Source organism: Atheta coriaria, unplaced genomic scaffold (assembly GCF_025399875.1).
Source record: "Atheta coriaria isolate IRGN ID8LTWV9N9 unplaced genomic scaffold, Caltech_Dcor_3.1 hic_scaffold_15_pilon, whole genome shotgun sequence".
Taxonomy (NCBI): Eukaryota; Metazoa; Arthropoda; class Insecta; order Coleoptera; family Staphylinidae; genus Dalotia; species Dalotia coriaria.
This window is the reverse complement of record NW_027045457.1, coordinates 597190-624905: the sequence shown is the minus strand read 5'-3', so window position 1 is coordinate 624905 and position 27716 is coordinate 597190. Positions and strand designations below refer to the sequence as shown.

The 27716-nt window shown below is 32.8% G+C and overlaps 5 protein-coding genes, 1 long non-coding RNA gene and 1 pseudogene across 6 annotated transcripts; 3 read left to right on the top strand and 4 right to left on the bottom strand.

The window, feature by feature from the left end:
- Nucleotides 1–1219: 1219 nt before the first annotated feature.
- On the bottom strand, nucleotides 1220–1508 carry LOC135802055 (uncharacterized). The gene is made up of 2 exons (XR_010550499.1): nucleotides 1385–1508; nucleotides 1220–1318 (listed from the first exon to the last, which is right to left on the bottom strand). It is a non-coding gene; the product is annotated as an uncharacterized lncRNA (long non-coding RNA).
- A 1044-nt stretch (nucleotides 1509–2552) lies between these two features.
- On the top strand, nucleotides 2553–3270 carry LOC135802102 (flexible cuticle protein 12-like). Its single transcript, XM_065315627.1, has 3 exons — nucleotides 2553–2624; nucleotides 2689–2807; nucleotides 2867–3270. Exons 1-3 carry the CDS (start codon nucleotides 2616–2618, stop codon nucleotides 3051–3053), a joined length of 315 nt encoding a protein of 104 aa, XP_065171699.1. The 5' UTR covers nucleotides 2553–2615; the 3' UTR covers nucleotides 3054–3270.
- Nucleotides 3271–4102: 832 nt separating this feature from the next.
- On the bottom strand, nucleotides 4103–4721 carry LOC135802103 (flexible cuticle protein 12-like; annotated as a pseudogene).
- A 1308-nt stretch (nucleotides 4722–6029) lies between these two features.
- Nucleotides 6030–6412, top strand: LOC135802123 (flexible cuticle protein 12-like). Its single transcript, XM_065315649.1, has 2 exons — nucleotides 6030–6157; nucleotides 6226–6412. Exons 1-2 carry the CDS (start codon nucleotides 6030–6032, stop codon nucleotides 6410–6412), a joined length of 315 nt encoding a protein of 104 aa, XP_065171721.1.
- Nucleotides 6413–6816: 404 nt separating this feature from the next.
- LOC135802058 (flexible cuticle protein 12-like) lies at nucleotides 6817–7421 on the bottom strand. Its single transcript, XM_065315588.1, has 3 exons — nucleotides 7355–7421; nucleotides 7170–7288; nucleotides 6817–7103 (listed from the first exon to the last, which is right to left on the bottom strand). The coding sequence occupies exons 1-3, from the start codon at nucleotides 7361–7363 to the stop codon at nucleotides 6908–6910; spliced, it is 324 nt and encodes a 107-aa protein (XP_065171660.1). The 5' UTR covers nucleotides 7364–7421; the 3' UTR covers nucleotides 6817–6907.
- A 5425-nt stretch (nucleotides 7422–12846) lies between these two features.
- On the bottom strand, nucleotides 12847–13797 carry LOC135802091 (flexible cuticle protein 12-like). The gene is made up of 3 exons (XM_065315618.1): nucleotides 13680–13797; nucleotides 13488–13609; nucleotides 12847–13280 (listed from the first exon to the last, which is right to left on the bottom strand). Exons 1-3 carry the CDS (start codon nucleotides 13686–13688, stop codon nucleotides 13088–13090), a joined length of 324 nt encoding a protein of 107 aa, XP_065171690.1. The 5' UTR covers nucleotides 13689–13797; the 3' UTR covers nucleotides 12847–13087.
- A 7136-nt stretch (nucleotides 13798–20933) lies between these two features.
- On the top strand, nucleotides 20934–21620 carry LOC135802085 (endocuticle structural glycoprotein SgAbd-5-like). Its single transcript, XM_065315612.1, has 2 exons — nucleotides 20934–21093; nucleotides 21176–21620. Exons 1-2 carry the CDS (start codon nucleotides 21085–21087, stop codon nucleotides 21476–21478), a joined length of 312 nt encoding a protein of 103 aa, XP_065171684.1. The 5' UTR covers nucleotides 20934–21084; the 3' UTR covers nucleotides 21479–21620.
- The last annotated feature ends 6096 nt before the right edge of the window (nucleotides 21621–27716 follow it).

Below are 27716 nucleotides of genomic sequence, written 5' to 3'. Positions count from 1 at the left end.
TTCTGAACTGATTTAGATAATCGGTCCTACCTGCTTATATACCAAAAATTTTGCACCACGCACGAGAATAAAACATCAAAGGTATTTGAATAAATACATTTCATTAGTCGTGGCCCGGATGAAGATGATGATCCACGCAGCGATACAGAATCGTTAAATATTCTTGCGTCTTTGTTGTTTATAGTTATTGTATTAATTCGATTTCGCATTTATACATTTATAATTTTATGTTCTAACCAAATAGGTAGTTATATCAATATCGACAGACAAAAACCAGCAGTGGCATCCTTCACATTTTTTATCGAGCATTAGTAGTTTACTCATTAATAACACTCGAAATGAGCGTTTTGTGTCGCGCGCACACGAAATGCCATGAGTATAACAAGATGGCGGCCGTCTAAGCGCTTGGTATGTCAGTTTGCTCCTGTGGTGGTTAACCTTTTACGAACTTGTTTACAATATTCGATCTTTAAAGAAGATCCTTTTTGATTACTTCTAAGTATTATGCGTGATTAATTTTTTCAATGTGAGAAAAAAGTTTTGTTCAATACTAAATTGTAGAATAATTAAAAGCAATAAAACGTTTAACCTAAATTATTAACATAATGTAAGTAGGTAAAAGAATTGAAATGTTTATCGATATTTAATTATTAATTTATTACCAATATGCAACAAAAAGATGATCTTTAAAATGGAGAAAAACGTTCAAGGTATTTTGAAATGTACGTTCAATTAATTACAAATTCATGTCATATTGGATTAAAAACCACATTAGATTATTTTTTTATGAATTATCAGTAGATATTTATAAAAACCAAAGTTTTAATTAATATTGCTTTATTATTATGATAACATTCATCACAATATTCAGTATGGTACAAAAATATTTACAAAATTTATAATAAAGTGTCAAAAATTGTTTTTCTGGTCATAACACATCCTTAATTATTGATTTACTTAGGAATATGAGCGCCCTCTGGTTGGAAACCATTTTCATCAGCTACATAGTTGACAGTGTAGGTGACCCCATCAGCACCAGTGTAGGTGAACGATCCACGGACAGAAATGCTCTCATTTTCAGAACCAGCATTGTTCAGAGTACCTTGTTCCTCAGCCTTGATTCCGTTGCTTGTTTCATATCTAAATATTTTTCCAAAAATAAAATATTTGTTAAATTAATTTTATTGTGGTATAACTAACCCCAGTTGTAGCCATCCACTCCAATATTTTCCAAATCGTTCCTTACAATGGTGGCATCTTTATCGGCGCCTTGTGGGGCAGCCAAAGCAACGGCGACAAGCGCAGCAACAACGAAGATCTACACATTAAAATTTAATTAAATTAATATTTAGTAAAATTAGTTGTGTAATATTGTGTTACTAACAACTTTCATGTTGGATGTTGTTATGTTGAATTGCACAGTTATCACAGAACTGAATAATCTCTTCGTCTGCAATTAGTGTTTATATACTCCCAACAGAGACGGGTTCTAAGTGACTGTATGACGAGTTAATTGCAACTCTTTTTGCTCCATGCAAACCCCACTTTATCCCCAAAAGTGCATGCGCCAATGCGAAAAACATGCACAAACAGCACAGGCGCTGAGTATTCTTATTAATTCAACAGATGACACTTTTTCGGCATGTGCCCAACTCGTGCCGCCTGATTAACTCTCGTTTAACAAATAATAACCTTTACGAAAACTCGTTTCGGATGCCAGCGCCTGCTTTGCGTGTCATCTTCTTCGCATTGCTTGGCTGGCGTCAAAGACAGGTTGTTATGCAAAGAAGAGTGCTCGCCACTTGAAGATGGTGTTCAACACACGAAAACTAACGATTATAGCTTAATACGCGGTCAGCACACGGCAAACAAGTGACAAGATGAACTTGAACTATTAACTACGAAATATCGACGACAAATGTGAATATGTTAATTATGCTAATTTGGTGATTGGTCACATATAAAAAAAAATGTGTCGAATTTTGAAGAAGATTTAATTTTGCTTTCTGTTTATGGTGCGTGAGTTATTGGTTATTTTAGAGTAAGTTATGAAGGTTTCTGAAGTGTTGGAAATTTCTTTCGACATATTATGGCATTGCTATTTTTAGACTAGGTCAGTGATATCCACTTAAAATTACATTTAAATTATTTATCTTTTATTAAAAACACCAAAACATATTTTGATATCCAAATATTGATCAAAAATCATTTTTGGCTGTAATTTACACGTATTTTTATTTATATTCAGATGTGGTATTACGTGTAAAAATTCTTCTTCGTGTAAAATGTCACTGATGCGCACTATCGAAAGTATTGCGCTGCCAGCGATGTTTAAATAAGAATAATAAATGAATAAATTACAACAATGATGTCTAGCATAATCTCCAATTAAAACTAAAAATAATTTTGTTGGAGTGCATAACACAATTCATCGATTATAAAACATTAATTTTGTGTAATCGACACTTTTTCGTTTAAATCAAGCGCCTAGAAGTTGTTTTGATTGAAAAAAAAAGTGATGGCAAATTTTTGTCATCCTCCCACGTATATAAACACTGACTGCAGGTTGTTTAATCATTCAGTTTAGTGATAACTGTTCATACAAAACTATCAAAATGAAAGTGGTCAGTATTTGAACTATATCTAATTTAATTATTGTGAATTTAATATTTAATTTTATTTGTGTAGATCTTTGTTGTTGCTGCGCTTGTCGCTGTTGCTTTGGCTGCCCCACAAGGCTCTGACAAGGATGCCACTGTTCTTAGGAATGACCTGGAAAATATTGGTGTTGATGGATACAACTGGGGGTTAGTTATATGATAATTAAATTAATCATTCATATATTTTATTTTTGAAAAATATTTAGATATGAAACAAGCAATGGAATCAAGGCTGAAGAACAAGGAACTCTGAACAATGCTGGTTCTGAAAATGAGAGCATTTCTGTCCGTGGATCTTTCACCTACACTGGTGCTGATGGTGTCACCTACACTGTCAACTATGTAGCTGATGAAAATGGTTTCCAACCGGAAGGCGCTCATATTCCCAAGTAAATGATAAATTAGAAAATAGATGACGACTACTCTGCCATTGGATTATTTAGTGTTATAAATAGTTGGATTGATCTTGTACATATTATTACATCAACATCTGCAATAGTGTATAAAATATGCAAACGTGTTCATTAAGGAAATAGTTTACATTACAATTGTTACATATCTGTTGAAAGCAAGCAATATTTAATAAAGCACATAAAAAATTAATCAGAAACTTTTTATTTTAAAATTATTAAAACCAAGGTTGAAATTGAACTGGTGCGAAATTTCATATTACAATACTGATAACTTTTATCCATTTTTTAGATTAGTATTAGACGATGGATCTCTAATGTTAGAAAATTTAGAAATAAGTAAAATAGAGAAAATGCATCATGATAACATAGAATTGGGTAAAAACCTTAGAAATCCAGATGATTTCAGGAAAATCGATTTTCGGTTAAATTTCTATATTGACCCTAGATTCTGCTTGATTTCAGCCGAACAAAAGGTAGAACAAAACCTTTTTGGACCAAAACCGAACCCTCCAGTTTGGTTGGACATATGCTCTAATTTTCAATTTTATTGATCAAACCAAAACAATCATTTCACGCGCTAAGACTATCAAATACAGCAAAATATATAAAATAATGTGGTGCAATTGCACCATATCACTGATGTCTCACAAAAGTGACCCAAAATTAATTAACATTTGCATAATAATATAATTTGCGTTGCCATTAATTCTAGTCATTATTCAGTTACACTTGCTAATATTGCTAATATAATAAATATCACTATATAATTATTTCAATAAATGCACATTAGTATTAATTACAATAATTATTACACCATTATAATATTACAACGCCACAATTACCCAAAATTATCAATAAAATAAAGGACACAATTCTCAAAGCTTAAAATTCAAGTATAATTAAATTGTTTCTATAAATATTTTATTACCCAATTAATTATTCAAATAACAAAGCTTTTTCAAGACATTTTCAATGTGAATCCACTAAAAATATAAGAAAAAGTGGTGTTTATAATGAAAACATTAAAAATATTTTTCAAATTTTTGCTTTATTGGGTGCTTTTCATTTTTACATTTGTCACAATTTATACATATTTACAAGGAATATCCTGAGTTTAATTGGAACCTATTGAGTTATTTAAAATAGTCTATTTAGTTCTTAGGAATATGAGCGCCCTCTGGTTGGAAACCATTTTCATCAGCAATGTAGTTGACAGTGTAGGTAACACCATCAGCTCCAAGATAACTGAAGGAACCACGAACGGAAATGCTCTCATTTTCAGTACCAGCATTGTTGAGGGTTGCTTGTTCTTCAGCCTTGATACCATTGCTCGTTTCATATCTAAATTCAAATAATTTACATTAATTATCTTCATAAATAATTCAATAATTCCATATAAAAATCTATTTACCCCAGTTGTATCCATCAACTCCAATGTTCTCCAGATCATTCCTGAGAATAGTGGCGTCTTTATCAGCGCCTTGTGGGGCAGCCAAAGCAACAGCGACAAGCGCAGCAACAACGAAGATCTACACAAAAATACAATAAAATAATAATCCAATGTAGAATGTATCAAAATATGTGGTAGGTAAATAATTTTCGATTACTAACCACTTTCATTTTGATTTTGGTGTTTGGGATTGAACAGTTATCACAAAACTGAATGATTAGCTCTTAATCCGTCGAGTTTATATACTTCTCCGATGGGTATTTTATTCGTTGTAGTACCCCACTTTAGTTGATGAAACACGTTTTTTGTGTGACTAGTAAATCAAAAATTAGCGGTCTGATATCCCGCGGCATCAATGATAGAAGAATGTGTGATGACAGTGAATTGCTTAAAATTGAAGATGGAAGAAAGAAAAATTTATATTGACATAAAAAATTAATAACAATAAGAAAATCCATTTCTATTTGTGTAAAATTATCATAATCATAATTATATATTAAAATACTTAACATTTTTAATATTAATTTGGTATAAAATTGGGTGAATTTATGCATTACTATACTTTTCGGCTTTGGAAGTTCCAATTGCAAAACTATCACCGTCAGCTGCAAAGCTCATCGCATAATTGCGGTTATCTTTCCCAACGTAATACAACCATCCATCTACGGCGACATTTTTGGCGTCTTTTTCACTCTCCAATTCGACATTTAAAAGTCTCAAATGACGAATCTTATTATGAATCAACTGTGCAAGTTGGCTCAATGATTGGCTTAACTCTGATTCCTTTTCATGCATTCCAATAGGCAGCGACACACTCATAACGATGAGAATAAAAATATTATAATCTAAAATGATTAAAAATACTTGTATACAATTTATATTATTTTTATTTATTAATATACTTACCACCTTCATTGTACGATGTGAATTTATGAATAAAAGTCAAATATAAGTAATTTATGGTTATTTTAACTTTTATAGATTTTTGCTAATCTACAGCCGTTTATCATAAACAACAAAACAAGTTATTAATGAGTTTAATGGCTTTAACTTATGTTTTATACAATATTAGATTTACTCCGTAGTAATTATGTTCTAGTTTAACTATCAAAGTGAAATAAACTGACTGACGTTTACGTTAAGCAGCTATATATTGACCAAATTTTATCAGTCATGATTATATTGTTTAAACATATGATATCTACTTATTTGCAAATATTCGAGGAATGTAATAAGATGCAGTCTTGAACTATTAACCATTAAGTCATCTTAACATAAATTAAAAGCCAGATTAAAAGGTGCTTGAATGTTACCCGAAAGTTGTTTGATGAAAATACCATCAAATGCGTGAGTGGGATTTTAACGCTGATTTTCTTCACCCGTGCTCACCTTTAAGCTGATACTGTCATTTTACGTCTTCAGCAGAGTATAAATACAGAACCGATTAGTGCATACACCAATCTGCAATTTGTGCAAGCAAAGTAAAGTTTAAACAAGCCAACAAACATGAAAATCTCAATTTGTGTGTTGGTTGCATATTTGGTAGTGGTTTTTGGCGCGCCACAAGGCGATAAAGATGCGGTGGTGATAAGAAACGAATTGGATAACATTGGCGTCGACGGATTTAAATGGGCGTAAGAAACATGAAATTTAATAATATTTGCATGCAGTAATTAAATATCAAAGTTTTGTTGAATTTCAGATATGAAACAAGCAATGGAATTCAAGCGCAAGAACAAGGCAGTGTGGCTAATCCAGGAACTGATAATGAAATCTTATCAGTACGTGGGTCTTTCTCGTACAAAGGAGCTGATGGTGTCACTTATACTGTGAATTATGTCGCGGATGAGAATGGTTTCCAACCGGAAGGTGCTCATATTCCAAAATAAGTTTGTAACTTATTTTTAAACATGATTTGTACATAACTGTCTGTATATTTTGTGAAAATGTAATAAAGAGATGAAATTAATAGCAAAAAACAAGAAATTATGTGTGATATAAGATTTGTAAGACTTAAACAAAGAATTACGAATTAAATTTCACTATTAACACCTTTTAAAACAATCCTAGACGCCAGACAATCACTCTCTCGCATCGCACACTTTCTTTGCGGCCATCACTTATGCAAATTGTTTAAATTATACAAATTCCAATTGCGCAAGCGGCGGTACTTTACCCACAAAAGTGTCCTTGCTGTTGCAAAGCTTACATCGTTTCTCCTACACGTTATTAACAATATGAAATCAGTTGTCACGTTATTTAGAATAAATACGAGTATAAATAATAATCAAAGTTTTTAATAGTAAAAATTTATTTTTAATTTATTTGAGCATTCACTATTTGCTATTTATGTACAAGATCAGTCTTGAAGACTGTTTTGTGATTTATTGCGGTGGTTGAGGAATATGAGCGCCCTGGGGTTGGAAACCATTTTCGTCAGCGATGTAGGTGACAGTGTAAGTGACGCCATCGGGGCCGACGTAGCTGTATTGACCACGGACGGCGATGGCTTCGTTTTCGGTGCCGGCGTTAATGAGCTGACCCTGTTCGGATTGGGAGATGCCATTGCTTGTTTCGTAACTGTTAACAAATTAATTAAAATTACATTTCGTAATGTAATGCGTGTATATTTGGTTGCCTACTTACGCATAGTTGTATCCGTCAACTCCAATATTGTCCAATTCGCTCTTCAAGATGGTAGCATCCTTATCTGCTCCTTGAGGAGCGGCAAGTGCGACAGCGGCGATAGCGGCAAGAAGTACGAACTGAAATTATTATAATTATTTAATTAATTATCCAATAATGTGATTGTACAATATATTGCCACTAACCACTTTCATTTTGATAAATTTGTGGGTTTTGTTTGGTTTGCGAGTTGCAAGGCAAAGTTTGGCGGCGATGTGTGAGGATATCGAAAATCTCGCTTGGCTTTTATACCGAAAAATGGGTTGAAGAACGAAAGCGCCGAAAATATCGTCCGCCCCACTTTGGCTCGACGTGGTTCTTCGCGTGGACCGCCATTGTGTTTCGGTTTGATTCAGCGGTTAGATAATGCGTGTGCGCGTGTGTATCACAATATTTCGATCGGCTCGATCATCGGTTAATCCGCGGGCATCGGCGGGCATTCTTCTTTCTAACGAAATGCCTCACGCCGACCTTTACGCAACGCGCAGCGTCCGAAGGAAAGTGAGAATCGACGAGGATCATCGAGAAGCGTCGCGAACTTGAACCCAATCACTCTCGATCGACCAAGAGAAACAAAAATTACATCTTCATACATGAAAATCGCGATGATCTTCACCGACCAACGAAAATTTAATGTAAATTTAATTAAAATGTAATTCGTTTTTATTCTCTTGTTCTAGACATAGTATGTGTCAAATCTATCAATAAGATTCGCAATTTTATTTTAAAGAAATTAATTCCTAAAGGATTGCTATTAATGCACTTCAGCGCGCCATCTCGGATTCAACTATTTAACAATAACTATAATTGAAGCTCAATGCCAACTTTTATCCTATAGAAAAGGGCTGTCTTTAGGGTTTTCCCGGCTATTATTCAAAATGTTCTCGCCGTTAAGACCATCTTTCGACATTAACAAATATTTAAAGAAAGAATTGGCCAAATTGTTCTAGGCGTTGTTGAGTTATGCGCATACCAACAGATTTTGCGATTTATTTTCATATTATAAATTGTACAAAATGATTGTGCAATAATAATTGGCAAAATCAAATAATAATTTAAACGTTCTTCAATAAAGCAAACACAATTAAAGTGTAATTAATCATGCAGCGCATCCAATTGCATAATTATAATAATTAATTACGTTTTATTAAGTTCAAGTCCATTCCGCTTGATTTGTTTCTCATCTGTCCATCTTTTGGCATTCTAGTTTATGTACCTGTATGTTTAATTCTAATAATTCAAACATTTTAAAGTACAAGGTTCTTACACGTACGTGCGTTACGTGTCGGTTTTCGGCCCATAAGTAACACTTAACACTTCGTCGATTCATCGCTGGACACCATAAAAATCCATTCAAAGAGCATTTAATCGCCGGCGTAATCGCAATCGTAACTTTGGCGTTAATTCAACGTTTATATTTTAATTTCACGTCGACGTGCGAGACGTTAAAGTTCGCGTGCAGGTATCATCACGCGTTTGTGACATCCTCCTTTCTCATTCATTAAATATTCAAATGTGAGTGATCAATACAAACAGTTGCAAACAGTCACAAATATAAATAAGAATAAATAATGTAATAGAAGTAAGACGTTGGTATTTTTACTTTGTTGGTTTAGGAGTTTTTATGTTGTAGAGACAGTTGGTATGGAAACGGATGAAATTAAGATGCGTCCTTGTATTTTATTATGGCGCTACTTCTTGGTCTCGTTGTTCTTGTAGCGAACACTATACATTGTAAATTGTAACGCTTTAGTGATGCATCTTGATTGAATTTCATAACGTGACTCCGGTGAACTGTCTTCGTAGCAAGACATTTAATCAACTAGGAATTACTTTTGATGGATGTTTCCTTTCAATCAAAATATGATATTGATTTATATTTTCAAGTACTTGATGCTAGTTACTTCTGCAGCATTGATTTTAATAAAAAGTGAAAAATAAAAATGTTAATAGTTGACTTTTGCGCCTTTCAAGTAATATTTTAGCAACAAAAGTAGTGTATTTCATTTTCAATGCTTAAAAATATCTCTATACAAATTTTGATAAAAATTAGTTAAATTGTTTTCACATAATTTCGTCACAAACATACATTTACATTTATAATACTAAATTTTGCCCGCGACTTCGTCTCGGTAGTGTTTAATAAAAATGTAATATCTACGTTTTTACTCTCTTCTTCTAGACATAGTATGTGTTAATTCTATCAGTACGATTCGCAATTTTATTTTAAGGAAATTAATTATATAAAGAATAGCTAATAATGCACTTAAGCGCGCCACCTCGGATTCAACTATTTAACTATAACTATGATTGAATCTCAATGCCAATCTTTATCCTATAGAAAAAGATTGTTTTCGGGGTTTTCCCGGCAATTATTCAAAATTTTCTCGCCATGAAAACCATTTTGGACATTAACGAACATTTAAAAAGAATTGGCCAAATTGGTCAAGGCATTTTGAGTTATGCGCTTACCAACATGTTTTGCGATTCATTTTTATATTATAGATTTGGTTATATTTTTACTTTTTATAAACAAATATTTTTCTAAACTTGAATTAAAATTGCACGTACATAGCAAGCATGCAGCGTGAATCATGAGATTAACGAATTACATTCTGCTCGTCCCTGATATTATCCACAGTTCGATTTGGAATGCGCGCCGAAGACGCGCACATATTTCAGCGCAAATCGAAGTAATTACAACTCTAAATGCTTCAGGCTACCTGCCAAGTGTAAATGTGCATTGATGTTACACAATCCAGCAATATAATTCTACATTTACTTTAATTAAAACAAAGGAATTCCACCAACATACTTGTATAGAAATAATTTAATAAAACATAGTTTTTGTAATACATAATAGAATATTAGTAAGGTTACAGTACGCCTTATGCATCTATGCAACCCAATAGTCTAATAAAAACGTTTTAATCTTCTTTATGACTCCATACGCCATGGTTGTTCCTTTTCTGTAACCACTGAAATCGATTATGCATGCAGGCATGATCCATGCTTCAACTCAACGTCGACGTCATAAACATTTTACAGAGTGTGCAATATAGGTAATTGGACTTTTACTTAAATGGAAATTTATGTGCATTTAAATTGCGTTTAAGTAACCCAGGACGAAAAATAATCATCTTCTCTTCTCAGTTCATCTTGCGCTAAACCCAACGTTATTAAATTTGTACAAACTTCTGAATATGTTTTTAATTATTCGTTTAATAATTGTCTGATGACAGTGCAAGTTTTAAAATAATCCGAATAAATTTATTTATATTAAATTTATATCAATGTCTAGGCCAAGCATCAAGATTCAAGCTACAAGTTGAAGTGTTGATGGAATTTCACACTTGGTTTAGCAAACGGTGGAACGAGGAAAGAACGCAACTGTAACAAGCTTGCTCAACGCGAAACACAAACTGGTTAACTGGAACAAGCTCATTCATAAAAAATGCTACCAGCTTCTGTCAGTTGCACAAGATGCCGACGATGGCGGTGCAAGAACGCGCCAAGATGAACGCGGATGTTTTCACTCTCGATTTACGAGAGTTGCCGGCATCGGCATGCCGAGCATAACTAATTTTATAAATCACTTATCGACATAATAAATATGAAATAAACTCGTTCGTTGAGTGTGTGATGTGTGTCGGCAGCTGTGGATGGGCGATAATTTGTTGTTTCAAGAACGAGGATGTCAGGATGCGAGAATTACTTAAATACGTAAATAAATTAAGCCAAGCCTTAAGATAAAAGTCATTACAAGCTTGATTAGGTATTTTTGTTGCAAAAGTATGCAATTATTTATCTGTAATATAAAAATGAATCACAGAATATGTTGGTAAGCGCATAACTCAACAACGCCTCGACCAATTTGGTCAATTCTTTTTTAAATGTTTGTTAAAGTCCAAGGATGGTTTTATGGCAAGAAAAATTCGAATAATTGCCGGGAAATCCCTAAAACAACCTTTTCTATAGGATAAAAGTTGGCATTGAGATTCAATCATAGTTATAGTTAAATAGTTGAATCCGAGATGGCTCGCTGAAGTGCATTATTAGCAATTATTTATATAATTAATTTCTTTAAAATAAAATTGCGAATCTGCTTGATAGAATTGACACCTACTATGTGTAGAACAAGAGAGTGAAAACGAATTACATTTTTATTAAACACAGTAAGTACATAATAAATATGGTTTGAATGAAGAAAATTGAAAAACCAACATATTGTCTATTTATTTGCGGCGCCGTATGGATTCTCATAAATAATAATAACATCGATTTGGCATTTAAACGACTTCATCCTCTTGCTTGCTAGCTTGACGTGCAAACTCGCACTTCACTTACCTTACTTAACTCACGTGCATGCGTCGCGACGTGAGCACACGACCCGCACCAAGCGTATGTTCGACATCTCTAACAATTTACCATCTTTCCCATAACCTTGTCATACTGATATTATATTATTTAACGATTGTCTTAGTCGCGCCGCTGATCTTGCGACGAATGCGAGGCAATCGTGCAAATACCCAACGAACGAATCGGATTCATCAAATGCACTTTGAAATGCACTTTAAACAACTGTAAATCGATTTTATCCACGTGTGACTGTGCAAAACATAAAAAAATAAGCAAATGATTTAAAGTGAATTTTCATTAATTTTTGTATGTTTGGTTGCTGATTGTCATGATGATCATGTATATAACCCACCTTACTCTTACTCTTTTGCTTTAATATTTACACTTAATAATTTCAAATGTTTACCTGTTTGATTTGTTACCGCCACCGTCTGACGTGTTTGGCAAACAGACTTTTCTCATCTTCTTGTCATCCGATCTTCTCTTGCGTCTTGCCTTTGGGCGTTTACGTCTGCTTGTCTTCTCCGCAGCACGCGGTGAATGACGAGTGTTAACTTGTGCTTTCGACACAAATACAAAGACGCAATATTCGTGCCTCCACATATAAGATAAAACATACATTAAACATAAATATTGCTGAAACGCACGTATGAATATTTCGACTTCTTTGCCGTTCGTGCTAAACCGCTCAACTCGCGGTGATTTGACTTGTTGCGCAGACTTTGTCTTAAAGTTCGAAATGCAAAGTTCGTTCTTCGATTCATTAGGATATTTTGACGTAACATCATGGAGAATTAAGCGTCAAACACTCGTAACACGAATTAAAACGCAACGACATGAAAAGCAAAACAAGAGATTTCGATTAGTCAAGGCCGAGAAGACGTTCGCGCACGCATCGTCGTTACTAAATTGAAGCACGATTAAAACAAGTGCGCTTATGACATTTGAAAATGTTAAAAACTCAATTATTCCATCGCAGTGTTGGAAGATTTTTAAATGGACCTTAAAATGCCAAATCACTAATGGAATAAAATGGCAATTAAAATTTACCCAAAAATTCCAATTGCGTTGGAATTATTGGCAAACAACGTCGAGTCAAACAATTTGTTCATTTTCTTATGTATCTAATATCTTGGCATTCAGACGTCCATTACGCATCGCAAAATACAAAATACAATGTCGCAACAGTTAATATTCTTCGTAGGTTGATTTTCAATTTACGTTATTGCAGATAATGTTAATGTGTAATGAAAAAATTTTTGCTTAGATTTCAAGACGCTTCTTGTAAAGTTTCCTTTTATTTAATAGTTTCATCTGTTTATCTTACAATATTTACATAAATAGAAACGCGAAGTGAGAAAATATCATCATCAGCAACACAGAATTTTATGAAAATTATGTATTATTGATTATTTGTTGTAAATTTCCTTCTTCTGCGTAGTTTGATTTAAATTGTCGAATGTAGATACTCGGCGACAATTGAGCTACCCTATGGAGGGCGCTGCGGTCGCTGTGGATACTCATGGCGCTTTAGGAAGATGTGCTCCCTGTGGTTGGAAGCCATTTTCATCGGCGATGTATGTTACAGTGTAGGTAACTCCATCAGCACCGACGTAGCTGAATTGACCACGAACGGCCATGATTTCGTTCTCAGTACCGGCGTTGTTCAACTGGCCCTGCTCGGAGGCGGAAATTCCATTGCTGGTTTCGTAACTGCAACGAAAATTTGCGGTTATACAACGTAATTAATTTATGTGTAAAAGGTGAAATTATTATTTATTGTCATTTTTGGGTGTCTGCGGTGTGTGTTACGTGAACAAATATATTCTTGGGTAAACGGTACGTGACTTGCGAGATGAAGAATGAGATTTCTACGCGCACGAAAATTTCGAATGGAATTTTAAGCCAAAATGTACTTACGCCCAGTTGTATCCATCAACACCAATGTTATCCAGTTCACTACGAACGACGACAGCATCCCTGTCTGCTGGGTTTTGTGGGGCGGCGAATACAACCGCCAACAAAGCGATGAAAGCAAAAATCTAAGCGAAAACAAAATTTTTAATTTTTAAATTTCTTGATGTAAAGTACATACAAGTACTTTGTACTTACAGTTTTCATTTTAAATATGGATGGATATACGAGATACTCTATTTGCACGTGGACACACAATGTCTGTACTGGCTGCAGATGTAGATCGGCCCCATTTATATAGTTGCTTCAATTTACCTTACCCACATTTGTTGCCGGCGTGGTGCGTTTCTGACATTTTACCACCACCTTCTTCGGCGAGTGCGCTGGGTCGCTGGGTGAATCCGATGCGGCCGAAACGACCGAGTGAATTCGATTATCGAAGAACAAAATGCACGCGCCGGCAAAGAACACAAAGAAAGAAGGAGAAAGAGTGTGCAGCGATGCATCCGCAAGAGGAACATCAGAGTTGTCGGCAGTGTGCACTGAGTAGATTCATCTCGAACATTCTGCAATCAGCATTCAATAGCACTCGCGAGTAGGTAAGATACTGGTTGAGTACTCTAAGTACAACGTGTGGTTACATGCATTATCGCACGATCGAATGTGTTTTTCTGTTTTATTTCGTGTCGACATTGCTGAAAACATGTGGAGGACTTTATTAGAGAGAAGAACATTTTAAAACATGCATTAACCATGTTTTTAGGTTATTTTTTCTCAATAGTATTATTTTTTATATATAGATGGTGTTGTTGTCGCTTATAACCTAAATGTGTTATTAGAAAATATTTTATTACCAATAAATAAGATATTCATATGTCTTAATTGATTATAATGTAATATTTTTATTTATTTTTATCGTCGGAATGCAAAAAATTATGTAAATTTTGCATATTTACATATTTTAAATTCTTTAAATAGTTTACGTGATTGGATGACACTTAAAACCCAAAAAGAAGACATTTCTAGACTTTTAATTCGTGAATCCTACGATCGGAGACTTAATGTGTTTCATAATTTGCATTTTATTCAAGCGTCAAAGTATATAATAGATTATAATGGTCAATGGCTGACATAATGGATTTGTGCTGGCGTGTTTTGACATTTGGTAAAATGAAAGGCATCAGATTTAATAACGACTTTGAAATCAAGCGTTAATCGGCAATAATTTCTTAATTAATTGAACATTTATGGTACAAATATTTTACAAAAAAATAACGTATTGATATATCTGTGTCACCTAAAAATAAAAAATTGTTTGAGTGCGTTTTCACAAGAATTAATTCATTTTCACTTAAAGTTCGTACGTGATGATTTATAACGCACAATTATTATTTGAAGCCTATTTGCAATTCATTGCGAGTTTGGTTTGCTTTTAAATGTTTGCCGTTTTGTAGTTTTGAAAGCCGTGATGATGATTTCGATGTCGATGTCATACGGCGTTTGTGCCTCTGCCGTGAATGCACCATTAATACAAACTAAGAACGTCAATTTCTTGTCTTGTGTAACGTGCAGGAAAAAGTTGCACATCATTAGCATTTCGAAAATATGCAGAGTATTTGCCGCACTGTATCAAAATCATTCAGCATCTGAAACTCACGATCATGAAGTCGTTTACATCTGATCGATTTTTACTCATTCATTTTCGTGCGACCAGGTTGTGTCTTCCTATAATTTCGCCGGTTTTATAGTTTTGACGAATTACTATTAACGACTTTAATTGAAATTACATCATCTCTTACCATATGCCGGTAAAATCGTAAGATAAAAGCGGTGAAATTGATTTAAATTGTAAAAAACGGAATTCAAAAGCAGAAGATAAAAAAAGTTATGCTGTTTTTGGAATGCTGTTACTAATACACGTTTAGTGTCTTTTATGTAAGCGCTAATTGCTCGTGGCAATTAACATAACGCCTCATAACTTGAAATTATGTATTGTTGTTTATCTGATTAGTGCACGCCGTGCGTGACGCGTGATTAACTAAAGCAAACGGACTCGGACGAAAATTCAACCACACGATTCCGAAATCGATGTGCGATTGTACTCCGACTGTTTTACATAATTACAAGCGACATAAATCACAATCTACAAAATTTAAGCCTTGAGCAAATAATTATTTACGAATTAATTGTAGCTAAAACGTTTCTAAAAAATCTTTAGTAAAAGAAAAGATTTACATTTTAAAGTTTTAAAACTGCAATAAATGTTTCTTTTTATTTGATATGCTAGGAATTGCAAATATCATCCATTGTTAACATTTCTATCAATAAATATTAAAACCGACAAAAGTTGATAATTTGAATGTCATTGTAATAAAATATTGTGTATAGTGAATGAATAACACATTAAAATCAGCTATAAATATTTAAAAATATAAGATATAAATAAATTAACTAAAACGTATAATTTGATATTAATTATGAAGCGTAACACAACAAAAAGCGAGTAATTGCTTAATGCAAGCCAGTGTGAAACGCAATCAGTGTTAATTTAAAGCTGCGCGCTCAAGTCTACAAACCTAATTTGCAAATAGAAACCTTTAGAATATTACATTACCAGTAGCAATCAATTGGGTTTACAAATTACAGATTCTATTACATTTTACAGGCATATGTGCAATACATTTGAAAATAATACGCGGTAATATAAAAATATATGACATCATTTTAAATTTTCCATTTAACATCTTCTAATTAATTACCAGCAAACAAAAAAATTAATGTAAAAAGTGTGGATTATGCATTTTTAAGCGCATTTACTCATTTGGTCAAGGTAATTCAAGGTTATTCAGTTGTTTATGCTTTACTGCGTAAAATAAACGCAAATTTTTATAAAAATAAATAAATTTTTGTTTTTTTTTTCAAGAAAATTAACTCAAAAATTAATTTTTAAAGTTGTTGAAACAAAACTACATTTGCTTTTCTCATTTTCTCGTTAAGAGCAAGTTTCTCAAGACAATTATAATTATGATTTATTGCTTAATGCTCGTTGGTTTATGATTAGTTAATAACTGTAATATCACCTGGTTCAAAAGTCGCCAAGTTCTTAATTATTGATTCAAAATATTAATTCGTACGCGATGTTGTCAGCTTCCAATATTAACAACACAGCATAGGAAAGTTCAACGTTTTATAAGAGCTGTCAAATGGAGTTTATTACAGATTTACGCGAACATAACTCACATGCAACGCAATGCAATGACGGTGATAAGTAATAGGTAACTTCAAAGTGCATGTTATATGTTTGGTTATGATGGGCATAAAATTAAATTAAGTGAATTGAAAATTGTTATTATTTGTAGTTAGGTTGAAAGATGCACAACGCACATTTTCACATATTGAGCAAAACCAACGCCATCTAATTACAGCGGCGTAAACTAAATAACACTCACATAACCAAATCTTTTACTTTTAACTTATATAATAATAGCATTGATTTATCAGCAAATAAATGTATGGTAACAAATAAACGATTGGTAAAAGAGATAGTAATATTCATCTTTGTAATTCTTCAAAACATTAATCGACGTTTTATGAGCGTGCCTAATATTTACACAAAGTTTAACTACATTTAATTTCATACAACGTTAATTATGCAAGGTATAACTTTATTTTATTATTTTGCTTTGTTCATTTAAGATGTTACAATAATAATACCTTTAATTTTAAAGAAACACATACAATTATTACACATTTATTGCAATGTGGTGCAATAGAAAAAGAAAATTGCATACTTGGCAAGGTCGTTTATTTCTCTAACTCATTTTTACATGAAGATACCACATTCCAAATAAATATTATTACACGTTAGAATGTTGAAGATGCATTGCAAGATGTTTTTACTTTGGTCACAAGAAGAAGTGAACTCGATCAGCACAAGCTGCGAACGTATAATTTGAAATTGTGAAAGAAGTAACATTTAACGCGCCGCGCCGGTCTGGTTTCTATCGAAAATGCTCAAAACTCGACGGTTCAAAATTCAGTATTCGGGCTCAAGCACAGAATCAAAAGTCACCAAACATATAATACTTTCTATTAGGACTGGTGTGAAATGTAAATCGTCTGCAAGTTAAAAGCTCCATTGTGATAGTTCAATGGTGCCATAAAGCAGTTCATGCAATTGTTGCAGTGATGATATATGATGCTGTGTGCAATGAAGTTTAACGCACTTTCAATTTAGTCTATTGGGACAGTGATTTTGCAAATAATGAGACTATTATTTGCAAAACATAATATTGACCTTTGAGGACAATTCTCATGACATTCCTTGTCCTAAATATGATTTTTGAAGTTTTATAAATGCATAATGATGAAATTTGAAGAAATCGCATCGGAACTTCCGGAAGAAAGTGAAATTTTGCATTTGTCATCTTTGTGGTCGGTGACTCGCCAACTTTGACATGGGTTCGGCTCATCATTACAATATTTTATACGCAAATTTATAAATAATTTAAATTCAAAACACAAACTGGCATTACTCATCTGCTAAAAGTTCTCACGCAAATATTTATGAAAGAAATTCGTAGAAAATTAAGTTTAAGCATAAAATTTTACTTGAAAAACTGATTAACCTGTCGTAAAATTTTACGTTACTGCATTAAACAGAGATTTCACACGATGCTAATCAGTTATTGCCGACAACGCACGGTTAATCTCGATCGGGAAGCGCAGAGATGATGCTATCAGTGTTTGAATATATCAAATAAACTTGCATAACATTGCATAATCAGTAAATAATAAATTTAATATTTTATTTTGTTTTAAAATTAATTTTAAAGGATTTTAAAGTTTTTTTTTTGTTTTTTTTTTGTAGTTCTTGAAAATTGGAACTCTTTGGCTCAAGGTCGAAGAGAAAGTTTTCCGATTAATTCCGATTACCTCATCGTCTTGCCCGCGAGTTTACGCGTACACTTTCATTGTCGGTCTCGTTGGCGTCTGCGCATCTTGAAGTGGTATATCTACTGCGCTCCGAATAGTGTTTTTACCGACGTTATATTATCTTGTCCATTGTCGAGCCCATTATTCTTCGTCGTTTTGCATGTTTTCGATTCGTTATTTCCACATTTCTTGCGCATTTTACGGTTCCGCGTTGACTTTTAACTTTTTCACTTTTTGAACTCCTTAAATCTTACTCTTTCGACTTTTTCAACGATAATTTACATCTTGTAAGTGAGAATCAAGAAAGTTAACTTTAATTTTGGCGTTGGCGCGACATTCAGCGGTTCTTTTGATACTTTGAAGCGTTTCTTTCTTTTAAATGCCCACATTGATCGTATGATACCAGTGTGATTCTTTTTGATCCTCTTGATATTTAATATTTATTCATGCGCAGACAAAAAGCGCTTATATCGCGTTTTATGTGATTGTAATTTTATATGAATGATATTTTACGTAGCACTTAGTTTGCAAATTTGGCAATTTTTCAGAGTTAATCGCTGTTGTAGCATTTAACAGAAGTCGTTAATCGCATTTTGCTCCAAATTTCAAGAGTATCAGCTACATCTTCAACTTTAGTTGTGTGTTACCAATGTAATTGTCACCGGGTCCGGGCGGAAACCGCACAAGTCGCGAAGGAAAGTTCGAAAGAAAGTTGAGCACCTTCATCAGTGTGTCGCGCCGCGCCGAGAAAAGTCCGGCTGTGGGCGTCCGAGACATGCGGCATGGCGTTACAGAAAGACGTAATAAATTACCGCACGTTATTATAACATACTTTTCGCTCGTAAAGCTAAAGTAAATTGAACTTCAAAAGTTGAAAAGTTAAAGATCACTGCGCGTGAAATATGTCTGGCTGGCTCACTGTCGATTCAAGAATGGAATGAGGAATGAGAGAAATGAAGAAATGTATGAAGTCGGCGAGGATTAGGTGTCCTAATCTCTGACATAACCAAATACTTTGAAAATAAATTTAATTACAATTACCAAACAATCATTTGTTTTCGTTTATAACGGAGATATTAGTATTAACTCCAAAACTATTACGTTAAATTAATGATTCTTTGGAGAGTTGCTATCGAAAGCCATCTTAACAAATATCTATAATATAAAGATGAATCTCCAAATATGTTGATAAGCGCCTGAACGAATTTGGCCAATTCTTTTGTTAAAATGTTTGTTAATGTCCAAGGATGGTTTTACGGCGGGAAAATTTTGAATAACAGCCGGGAAAACCCTAAAGACAGCCTTTTCTCTAGGATAAAAGTTGGCATTGAGATTCAATCATAGTTATGGCTAAATAGTTGAATCCGAGATGGTGCGCTGAAGTGCATTATTAGCAATTTTTTATATAATTAATTTCTTTAAAATAAAATTGCCAATCTTATTGATAGAATTGACACATACTATGTCTAGAACAAGAGAGTAAAACATATTATATTTTTATTAAACACTACCGGGACAAAGTCGCGGACAAAAGTTAGTTCTAAACAAAATTTGTATTCCGGCACAACCTAAATTTTTATTGTTTTTGCCATGCTATATAACTAAACTTTTACAATATTTTTAAATACATAAATATTCAACGAATTAATGAATAGTTTTATGCTTAAAATATTTATTTTTAGTACTGCTAATAGCAATTAACCAACAATTACTTATATTATCGATGACGCCGTGCATAACCTTTAATTATCTGCTCCCAAAAAACGTGTATACTACTCTTGTCAAAGAGCTTAAATGTCATATCAAGCCCGCAGGTAATATTCACATTTATATATGTGCAATTCATTACAACGCGCATTTTGGTAATTATCGCATTCGTCTTCTCATTATGCAAATCAATCACCATGCTCATTCAACTATTTACCTACAAAAATTATATTCATGCACATAATTAGTTATTATTCATACACATAATCATACAATATGTCTTCATTACTCTTCCAGCCATGTGTAACATCCAATAATTAAAAACAGAAATTCAACGCAAGGACGAATCGCCTTCAACCTAAGATGATTCAAGAAAATTTACGAGTGCGCGTCAAGTTGATCCATTGATCCATCTTTGAACATATTGTAGCTGAACAGCGATAATTCACCAGCAGCGTAATCGTTTTGTTGAAACAATATATGTACATTTACGCAGGCATACAGTGAAATGAAATTTAAGAGAAAAAAATTACTTAACATAAACATGTATCGCATCATGAATACGTTTGTATTCAATCGCGAATAGTTAGCGCAGCGTATGTAATGTTGGTGTAATTGTGCAAACAATTCGTGAATTACGCCGTGGCAGCGACACACACAAACACTCATTATACAAACACATATTATACATATACAAACACAAACGAAAAACGAGTTATCAAGGAGGGATGCCCGGCGCGCGAGGCGATTGATACGCCAAAGGTGTTAAAAAAGACAAATATACACATACATCGATATCGAAAGAGGCGGCACGAGCCACTGCGGGTATATAAGGCTTATTGCGCCGAGCAATTGTCGTACTCGTACAGTTGCTTTGTTTCCATCCAACACAGAAGTGCGCATTTACTTCGGGTTGTAATTTGGTGTGATATTAAAAGCCAGTGATTTACAAACGATAAACATGAAAACCGTAAGTGGCAATAAAAATAAAAACGATTCCCTATACTATTACACAATAAGTGACTTAAGTAATGCATTAACTTAATTTTTAGATAATTGTATTTTGTGCTATGATGGTTTTGGCTCTTGCCGCTCCACAAGGAGGAAAAGATGCAACAATTTTAAAATTTGAAAATGATGTTAGCCCCGAAGGATATAAATTTGCATATGAAACATCCGATGGCACTGCCCGCGAAGAAGAAGGCACATTAAAAGATCTCGGTGGTGAAGATGGTCAGGCTATTGTTATCACTGGTTCCTTCAATTGGAAGGATGAGAAAACCGGACAAGTGTACACTGTTACATTCACCGCTGATGAAAACGGATACAAACCAAACTTCAAAGCTGCCAAATAAAAGTGCGCAACTTTTATACACCTACACACACACATACACACACATAAAATATCAATACAACGCTTTAATATCAGATACTAGAAATTTGTTTGTACATGCGTTCTGATGTGATTTTATATTGAATATATTTTTATACATGAAAGTATTGTTTTATTTTAAAACGCAAATTATGTCATCAATCATTCGATGTGTTTGAAATCTGGGACTTGTTAATTACCAAATTATTTCTGCAATACTCCATGTTTATTTTTAGCGGTTAAGTAGCTGTTAATTGCACTTTTTACGTGTTTATATTGGGTTGCCGCAAGGTGTGTTGAAATGTGGTTTTTGAATCGGTTTTGAATCATCATCCTGAGTAGCTATTAGATGTTTAGTGACTTGTTTGAATAAATTGCGGTTTTGAGGTTTTGAAGTTTTAAAGTGAGTACAGTTTATAAATGCGTTTATTTTTTATCTAGGAATAAAACAAATAAAGCTTAACACTTCGTAGAAACAGGTTATTTAAGGTTTTTAAGTTTTTGTTGTATTTTTGTGTCCTTGCCTCTGGCTGGAGATTCGCCAAATGCCAGGACAATTTAACTTCGCAACGTTTAACATAATTAACATTTCACGTATTTGTTTGGGACGTTTTAACGTTTGTTATCTTATTCATGGTTATTCTACCAATTGGACCAAATTAATTTAAGCATTGATATATAATTTAATTGTTAAATAATTATGTATTACTTATTTTAAAGTTTTATATGGTAGAATTATGATTTAATTTAATGTGCTAAAAACTATTGATATTTAATTTTATTATCTTTTGGCGGTGTAATAAATTATTTTTAATGTTTTGAACTATAAAATATGTCATTTTGAGTTTAAGGTCCTTACTAATATTATAATTGAAAATGTGTGTGTGTCGGAATCCTTTCCAATAAATACTCATCCACCAAATTTTATAAACAATGGTATAGAGATATTTATGGACATAGAAATAAAAATAGGCTACATTTTGTTGCAAAAACGTTTAGATTGTATAATATAAGAGATTAAAGATGGTATTACGATTCAATCATAGTTGTAGTTATATAATTTATACCGAGATGGAACTCCAGTGCATAATTTGCATTTTTCATCGTTTTATATTAAAATTACAAATGTAATTGTATTCAACGCATAATATCTAATCCAAGAAATGGAAATTGTGAGTCTACTTTTTATCTAAGCAAATAAAGTGGTGGGCAGTAACTACTATTCTATTAACAAAAATATTAATTCATTGATATAGATTTTAATTTAAACATTTTTAGCATTAATATTTCACACATTAGAAATTCGAGAAATCAATTTATATATTTTTTTCTTGATTTTTAAAGAATGTAATATGCATAATTCACAAAATAAGAACAAGTATGGTTTATACAAAATGGCTTCAGTCTGACTTTGTGCTGGGCATTGAACATATATTTGACAGGATTTTGATGATGTTTTATTGCTTAATTGGATTATAATTTAAAGTAACGTAGATTATCCATCTATTTATTGTTATATTCCTTAACTATTTACATATGTTCATATTTACTTGTTTTTATGATGATGACGTAATATAATGTAAAACTCTGAAAAAGTATCAATGTTGTTGGGTCAAGGTACACATTTTTCGCCGTCGAGATTTTCTCGGTAACCCTGCTAATATAAAAGCATATTGCACTTCAACCTATGATTAGACACACATCCTTTTTGCATCAGTACCATTCTGTTGTAGTTTATCATGAAAATATTATACACGCTTTTATTTCTTGGAAGTATTCAGTTTTTAGAGTGTAGACCACAATCAGGTAGATCAATCAGCAACTATGAATATAATCCGTGGGGCAACGCTCCAAATGAAGATCAAAATTATAAGTACAAGTAAGTATTACTTTAATTTCGTAATTAAATTTATAGTAATTAAAATATCTTGAACTTCAAGTTACAATAAAGGGACACTAAATAATGCTGAAGCTCAGCACACCGGAATCGTGGACTCAACTGGAAGTAACCATAGTAAGAGCATGTTGTGTTTATGTGGACGATTCGGGTGCAGTGAAAACAGTGTGTTACAATGGTAATCAAAATGGTCATCTTTACCCACCACCGCCATACTCAAGTGATATGCCAACGTTTCCTTCAATTGGATCTGGATTCGGTGGCGACATTCCATCGTTCGCTGCACCAGCAAATTTAATTGCTAGTTTATCAGGAGGTGGATTAGGATAATATAAGTTTTATGCAAACCTATCTGGTTTTAGTCGTTATTGTCAGATTTACAGTCAAAAATTTGTTTTAAATTATGTGTTGCACGTTGCGGTAATATTTGAAATTTTAAAAATTTTGTCTGTAGTAACAAAATTAAAATAAATCAGTATATATAATAGCCATTTTCAATTTGCTTCTTATATTAAAAATAAAATACTTAAAATAAATTACTTGTATTTGAATGATACGAAGCTTGTGTTACAATGTTTGTCACATTGTTTACAAAGGCGTAAACACATGGGTCGTTACCATACAAATTGATGGCTTATTGCATATTGCCACACCAACAAACAAGCCGAAGTAACACATTTCTAAAGTGCAAAAACATCGCCGAGATTCAATCAAGTCTCGGGTTGCGCAAAGCTGAACCCGAAGTTAAGCCTAAATGCATTACCTAAAGATTTTTGCTTGTTCTGAAGCTATAGACAAATACTATATTTATTACTAAATTCATTGCAGTGTTTTTGCATTTTACAGTTTGCAGCTGCATTTTATACGATTGATTCGCTTGACGGCATTTGCACAATTTGCAAGGTTGTTGGATGCTTCACGTTTAATTAGTGAAGCGACGAAACGCCATTGCCCATAATCATAAAACTTTTCTTTTGTCATCCACGTTTTATTTGAAAAAGTTAATTTTTATTTGAATAATCATTCAGAAAATAATTAAACAGCTTTGACTTTAATGTGTTTTAATTTAGATCATTCTGTAAGTAAATTTGTTTGCATATGAACAATATTTCATTACATTGCGTTGTGCATTAAAATGTGATTCAGTGTGTGGCTGAGTACGGCGCGAGAAGAGAAGGGAAAGGCAGATGAGCTGACCTATTACCTCACCTTATAAACTAAAGGTTACTTGACAAACGGACGGACCTGCCGACTCGCGCCAGAATTTCTGCGAGCACACACGTGTTTATTTACACTCAATGCCTGGTATCTAATTATAATCAATATAATTGCTAATGAAAACGTATTCAATGCGGAGCTGCGGCGTCGCCCCGTTGTCGACTGACGGCGCCTTTTTTTGCGTGTAGTTTTTGTTGTTGCGTTTGTTTGGAGTGTAATGCAAAGCCAACGAAGATGCAAGAGATAGATAATCAGAATTACACAAGTCCAGATGATAAATTAATCTTTAATTAGTTAAATATCATTGAATTTCACAAATATTATGGATTATTATGTTATTTTTTAGGAAAAAGTATAAGTATAGTGTTTTTATATGTTAATTGCTATTTTGTATTTTTAGGAATAGATAGGTACATGTTGCAGTAATTTTCTTTGCTTTAATGAATATTTTCATTTTCTTTATTGAGCCTTTTACATTTACAAACTGAATTGTATTGCCATCTAGAAGTTTTAAATTACACACTAATGGAAGAGGCGTCAAGTTATTAAACTCGTTTATAGAGGTCGCTTTATGTATCATTTCTAACATTTATTTGACTACTACGATCGCTACGATTGAGAGCATTGTAGTGCAACTACAAATAAATCTCAAAACTTTAACTTTGTGCTTCTTTTTACCCTGCATTCCGCCACCATGACCGCCGCCTCCGCCGCCACCGCCGCTTTGCCACATCATAGGCCCTCCATGACCTTGTTCTTCTTCCTCTTCTTCCCTATAATATTCTTTTTGATTATACAAAATTTAATTTGATATTTAAAATTGATTCGTACCACATTGGCATTCCTGGCATCATCATCTGATAATTTGGCGGTGGGTACACAGCAGCGGCAAAAATTGTTTTCACAAGTTGCGGATCTGATTTAGCTTCTGGTTCTGGTAATGGTTGTGCAAGCGGAACTGCCGTGGTGATTGTGGCAAAATTGCTACGAATATAAATATTTGCAACATGATTGTTGTGTGACTGACGCGATTAGTTATGATGGATGGTAATCCTCTTATATAGTAAACTATGTTTAATTATTTTGATTTTTATCAGATTTCAAACGTTTTTAGTCCACGTCGTAAAATTGATTAACTATCAATAATTGAGCATATATTAAGTAATAAATAAATATGCTACTTTGATTTAAAACAATGAGTATTGTAATTATAGCAGAAACAAGTTGTTTTGTTATTAAAAAAAAATTAAAAGTAAAAAAGGTAAAAGGCTATAATTGACACTTTCAAAATGTCAAGGCGTTTGAGAACATCGTTTAGAAGCTTGTACATTTATTTATTTATGAGATTTACTACGCTTCAAATACTGGAGATTCATTACTAAAGAGAAATTACTAAAACATGATTTAATTGAATTATTGTGTTAATTTTGTTCTGTTCAAGCATTAATATCCTAATATTACCTACTTATCAAAATTCTATTTACCATGACAATTATATAAATGACGTGTATATAACTAAATTTCGATAATGTTTTATTACTTTAATAAATTATAATTTGAAATAACGTAGATAATCTTCCTATATTTTATTTGTTATATTTTTACGTATTCACATACTAATATAATGTGGTTTTGATGATGACGTGATGTAAAACTTTGAAAAAAGTATCAAACTTGTTTTTGAAGGTTTGCATATTTATCCCTCAAAATTTTTAACTCTGCTAATATAAAAGCATATTGCACTTCAAGCTTTTGTTAGACAAACATTCTTTCTTGAATAGGTGCAATTCATCAGTTTAACATGAAAATATTTTACGTGCTTTTATTTCTTGGAAGTGTTCAGTTTTTGGAGTGTAGACCTCAATCAAGTAGAGCAATCCGCAACTATGAATATGGACCGTGGGGCAACCAACAAAATGAAGCACAAAATTATCAATACAGGTATGTATTACTTTACTTTAATAATTTAATTTCTAATAATAAATAAATCTTGAAATTTAAGTTACGAGAATGGATTACTTACAATAAGAGGATGTTGTATTTATGTGGACGATTGGGGTGTAATGCATAAATTGTGTTACATTGCTAATCAAAATGGTTATCAAATATTTTCACTTGACCCACCGTCGACATCTTCAAATGATATGCCATCAAATGCAGGCGCACTCCCTGGACATGGAGTGGCTACTTTATCAGGTGGTGGATTAGGATAATATAAGTTTTACGCAAGCCAATCTGATTTAAGTTGATATTGTATGAGTTTTGGCCCAAAAATTTATATTCACATTTTTATTATAAATTATATCTCAAATACACTAAACTTATGCTTACTTATTTTGTTTATACATTTTTTGCACTAACGTAAAGGAAACAAACAAAATTACAGGAAATTTTGCGATGGTACCGCGTATTTATAAGAACAGTCCATCGAAGATGTAAAATGGAATATTACACGTTGTATAGAAAAACTCATACAAAACACTAATTGTTTACAATAAATGCAAATAAAAGTGTGTCTGTTTATTTTTAATTCTTTCACAAACTAACCACCCCAGCCAATTTTGTTCAATATTGGTATTATGATATCTTCTATATCAAAAATAATTAATTAAAATATAAAAAAATTAAAAATAATTAAGTGAGAAGTTTCTTAAAGGAGTTGGCGCATAATTGAACCAAAAAACAAGAAATCAATAATTATTTACGTATTTGCTCAATACTGAAGTAGAATAAGTAACATAACATTAATTGGCAAAGTACTCTGTTACGTATGAGTTATTCTTTGTTCTTTTTACATCCAATTTTTCTTTAAATCTATAGTACTCATGTAATTACACTTTAATATAAAATACTTATTAATTATGGCATTTATTGTTTTATTGGGTTTTATAACCGCACTGTAACCAATTTTATTGCCAATAAATGGTTCTGGTACATTAAAAAGGATAAAAATGTATTTTTATTACTTTCTTTGGTGAATACGTAATCCATGTTGTATATTTATAAAAATATTTATTTATTAAACATTATACGTGATTTTGGATTTACAATTTTATTTTTGAGTTGACATGTTTCGCCCAGAGGGCATCTTCATAAACTGACTTTA